General features: G+C 34.7%; 1 protein-coding gene across 1 annotated transcript; it reads left to right on the top strand.

The window, feature by feature from the left end:
• Positions 1-2134: 2134 nt before the first annotated feature.
• On the top strand, positions 2135-3642 carry LOC140867649 (uncharacterized). The gene is made up of 3 exons (XM_073272702.1): positions 2135-2757; positions 2853-3035; positions 3174-3642. The coding sequence occupies exons 1-3, from the start codon at positions 2212-2214 to the stop codon at positions 3471-3473; spliced, it is 1029 nt and encodes a 342-aa protein (XP_073128803.1). The 5' UTR covers positions 2135-2211; the 3' UTR covers positions 3474-3642.
• The last annotated feature ends 790 nt before the right edge of the window (positions 3643-4432 follow it).

The raw sequence follows: 4432 nt of genomic DNA, 5'->3' as shown, positions 1-4432 counted from the left end.
TTAAAAGTAAGAGCATGATCTATAATGGTCCCCGAGCTATCACCTGGGATGCAATTAGGGTGGGGTTGGAGAATCTTTTACTCGTACGAGGAGAAAAGATTGTGTGGTTTGTGACTTTGTGTACGGACGGGCGGCGGCTGGGGGGAAAAAAAGTGGGTCCAAATGGCTTGCATAAGCAACGGATCTCAAATAATATTTACTCTATGTTACATCAAAATATCAAATTAATAAAATGCATTTTATTGATCAATTCTGTAAAAAAATAAAAATTATTGAATATTATTCTCTGTTTATTTATATTTTGAAACTTCTGCATGGTGTGGTGACTTGGATCAAGCTGAGTGATCAGTCTATGGATTTTATAGACGTTTTGGTGGAATTATTTGGGATTTGTGAAAGCATGCATAGATATGGATTATGATTTTAAGTGGCATTGGGATCGATTTCACATTGCCTTTTTAAGGACGATTTGAATTAATCCTGACGAAATGACTATAAACTGATAAATAAGTATAGTTAACACAATCGAAATATCAAGGCTTGATAATCAGATTCAAAATAATTAATTAATTCCACCAAATAATTAATACAAGTTATTTGCACCACCATTCTATATATAAAAATTATTTTTCAATATTTATACATATAGGCACCGTTTGATTTGAGTGATATGATAAATAATCCATAGATAAGTAATATAATGTAAGTTAAAAATAAATTAAAAAAATAGTTAATACATTATTTGATTTGATAGATAGATTATAATTTATTTGATTTAATTGATGTAAAATTATTAATTAATAAATAGATAAATAATATGACGAAAATAAGACGAAATTGATTGGAATAAATTATATATAGATTAATAATACATCAAACCAAACAATGTCATATAGTTGACACTTGACAGTATTATCAATCGTTGATGTCATTTTCACTTACTTCGATCGACCAGCATACAACTTACGACACTCTTACAATGTGATTATTGTAATCTGTTCGTTTGACAACTTAATAAGTCCAATTACTTCACAGTGTAAAATTAAAGTGCTTAATTAGTCCAATTACTTCACGGTGTAAAATTAAAGTGCAAGATATTTAAAGAAAATTATATCGTAAAACATTTAACAAATTAAATTTGGACCACCTTGATTATTGTACAGGAACTTCGAATTTCATTCACATGGATGTGCTCAGCTTTTGTTTTGTTGTGCAAGAAATGTTATTTTTAAGACATTTGTTTACTTTTAGTAACTAAAAAGATCATGTTGTGCACTTGTGCTCTAAGGAATTAAACATACATACTTAATACATAGTACCGTATCTATATTATATTTATTTATTTTAATGCGTAAAATATTATATGTTACCAAAAACAAATAATATTTAATTATGGTTATTAAATATTAGAATTATTTTGTGATAACACACACACATATATATATATATAGATACACACATACATAAGACATGGATGGGGACAGAAACAAATCTCAGTGTATATGATTGTTTTTATGTGTTGCTTTTAATGTACACACATCCAATAGCAAAACTTGCAACAGAAAACCCCCAAAACTAGTAACAATAAGTTGGACCTTGCAAACCCAGGCCTATTCTATAGGCCTCATGCCTTTTGTTGTCCTAAGAACGTCAGGCTTCTCCACCCAAGAAGAAAAGAATTACTATAAATTCAGAATTAGGGGGAAAAAAAAATGCACGAGATGATTAGTAAATTATGTGAAATTAATCAGTTCAAAACTTTTATTTGTAAACTTTTTAAATTATATATCCCAGCGAAAATAAAAAATAATCTTGTAATGATCCATTAATCCATATCATGAACGTAACTCAAGCTTTTGGGATATTGCTAATATTTGAAGATCCATTAATTTAAGAAAATCTGAGTAATCATGCAATAACACAAGAAGCAAATTAAGTTAAGAAAATCTGAGTAATGATGAAAGATCGGGCAACAACAAATAAAGACTGCAAAAGCTTTAACTAACTAAAGAAAAATGCCAATAAACTCTGACAAGATTAAAAAGGACATGCGACTATCAAACTTTCTGTATATATTCACATATTTGGACACACACTCCAAATACTTCATGAAATCCCCCCACATTTTGCATTTCTCAGCTGTACCTCTACTTCTGGTTGGTTGCCTTTCCCTTTCCTTCTCCTCTTTTCTCTCCATAAAACAATATCACCATGGCTGCTAATTCTGTTACCAAGCTCACTGATCCCAACACCGACATCTGTATGGCCATGCCGGAAGACCGCGATCACCGCCCAATACAGCGCTCCCGCCGGACAAAGGCCAAGGGTGGCGAGTCTTGCAATGGGCAGAAGAAAAAGCAGAGGCTCAGAGGGATGGGGGTGGCTCAACTTGAGCGCCTCAGGGTTGAAGATTTGAAGAAAATGACTGAGATTAACGAAAATAATCAAGCACTCAACTTTCCCTTACCCTCTTCTTTTGTTGATCCTACTCCTGTCAATGTTTCCGGCCCTGTTCAGTTTCCCAAGCTGGGTGGTTTCGGGGCTCCCAATTTCGGTGCGGGGAAAATGGGGTTCAATAATCCAAACGAAAGATTGGGGTTTAATATTGGTCAGGTGGGTTTTGGAGGTAATTTTGTGCCTGATTATCATTTTCCAGCAGATGTGTTTGAAGTTAAGGGATCAAATAGCTTGGATGCTTTTTCTTCTAACCCAAATGTTGTGAAGAGTTGCACTCAGCTCTGCATTTCTTGTCAAGAGGTATATATATATATATATATCTATCTCTCTTTAACAATTCAAATATTGCAGCATTAAGGAAGTACTACAAACGCAAACGTTTTTTGATCTTGTAGAGAAAGAAAATCAGTGGTCAAAATTTAATTAGCTGCTGTGGAATGAAGCCTGAGTTTAGTGGGTGTGGATTCTTGGGGTTAAATGTTGGACAAACTACCTACATCAAGCGAGAAAATCAAGGGCTTGCAACAAAAGTACGGCCGGAACCTAACGTGGCATACACCATTCGTAATGGCCAACCGGTAATAATCAACTACTAAATCATCTTTAATACGGAATGAGTTAATGACCCTTTTCTTCCAAGATTTCTTTAATACCAACAACCATGATAGATTATGTATATTTGCATGCTTAATATGTAAGTGATAATCACATTATAGGGTGTAGAGATCGTGGCAGTTCACAAAAAAGGGTCACCTTCGTCATCAACAACATCAAGTTCAGAAGCTGGGAATGCATTGGTTATGGAGTATGAGTTTTTCCCATCTGGTAAAGGTATGAAAAGCAACATGAACTCAAACAACAATGAGTATGTGATGATGAAGCTAATGGCGGGGTGGGGTTCAGAATCTGTGAATATCGGAGATCAATCTTGTTGCGGAGCCAGCAGCACTGCAGCACTGACTGGTTTGGATGGCTCCACCGGTTCTATTGATCTGTCTCTCAAGCTTTCTTATTAGCATGCAGGAATTTAATCAAAGATGCCATCTCTGTTCTTTGGTTTTTGTCTTTTCACGTTTTTGTGAAATACCAGTTATCAAGGACCAAAATATAGCTTTATGCTTACCCTTTTGGCTGCCAAACTGCTTTCAACTCCAGATTGGGGCAATACATTTTCTGAGTTTTCTAGGATCCACCATGTCTCGTTCTCCATATTTTCCAGTTTCTTCATCTGATGTCTCCCGGTGTTGGGATTTTTTACATGGGTTTTCATGCTTAACTAGCTATGGTAATTATTCTACGTACGTACGTCCTGAAATTTTAAACCACACTAAATCTTACAAGATTTTATATACATATCTACGCTTATAAACAGTATCTAAAAAATAATGTGTAGTTGCCTGTTCCCCTGAAAATCACGGGCCCGGCCGCCCCTATGCGCCGGCCGGCCTCTTAATTATAACAATTTGTTTTTTTATAAAATTAATTTTAGAAAGAATTTAATTAGTGTGTTAATTTTCTGTCGTACGTACTGCTGCTGCATATGTTTTTTTTTTATATATATATATATATATATTATAATCTTGAAAAACCTAGAACTTGTTTGTATTCTACGAAATAGGTAGGTAATTAAGGATGAGAAGGCATCGATACTTGCCTCCCCAGTGTTGGTTTCTGGCATGTAAGTGCTGAAACACAAGAATCACCGCTGACCCCTTTCTTGAATTAATGGGGATCGGAGTACACAACAGATAAACCAAGCACTTTTTGATATATATATATAATATATATTTGAAATGGGATTCTGAAATTAAAGGAAAAGAAAATAATGAATGGTAATCGGTACTGCATGTTAGTACAGGGAGAGCTATATCACCAGCAAGCGGCTGCAGCTAAACACAGCTTCTGCCAAAGACTCGCAGTAAAACCAATAAAGCTGATCCAAGCCTTTTCTTCATCTGCCAGAATCTTGATCATA

The sequence above is a fragment of the Henckelia pumila genome, chromosome 4, assembly GCF_033568475.1.
Source record: "Henckelia pumila isolate YLH828 chromosome 4, ASM3356847v2, whole genome shotgun sequence".
In the NCBI taxonomy this organism is placed as follows: domain Eukaryota; kingdom Viridiplantae; phylum Streptophyta; class Magnoliopsida; order Lamiales; family Gesneriaceae; genus Henckelia; species Henckelia pumila.
The sequence above is the reverse complement of the archived record's forward strand: the minus strand, read 5'-3'. Positions and strand labels throughout refer to the sequence as shown.

Excerpts from the sequence above, each read along its gene's own strand:
- LOC140867649 (XM_073272702.1), top strand. The coding sequence starts at position 2,212 with ATGGCTGCTAATTCTGTTACCAAGCTCACTGATCCCAACACCGACATC. Across the intron at positions 2,758-2,852 it reads TCTGCATTTCTTGTCAAGAG|AGAAAGAAAATCAGTGGTCA; the intron begins GTATATATATAT and ends TTGATCTTGTAG. Across the intron at positions 3,036-3,173 it reads CCATTCGTAATGGCCAACCG|GGTGTAGAGATCGTGGCAGT; the intron begins GTAATAATCAAC and ends ATCACATTATAG.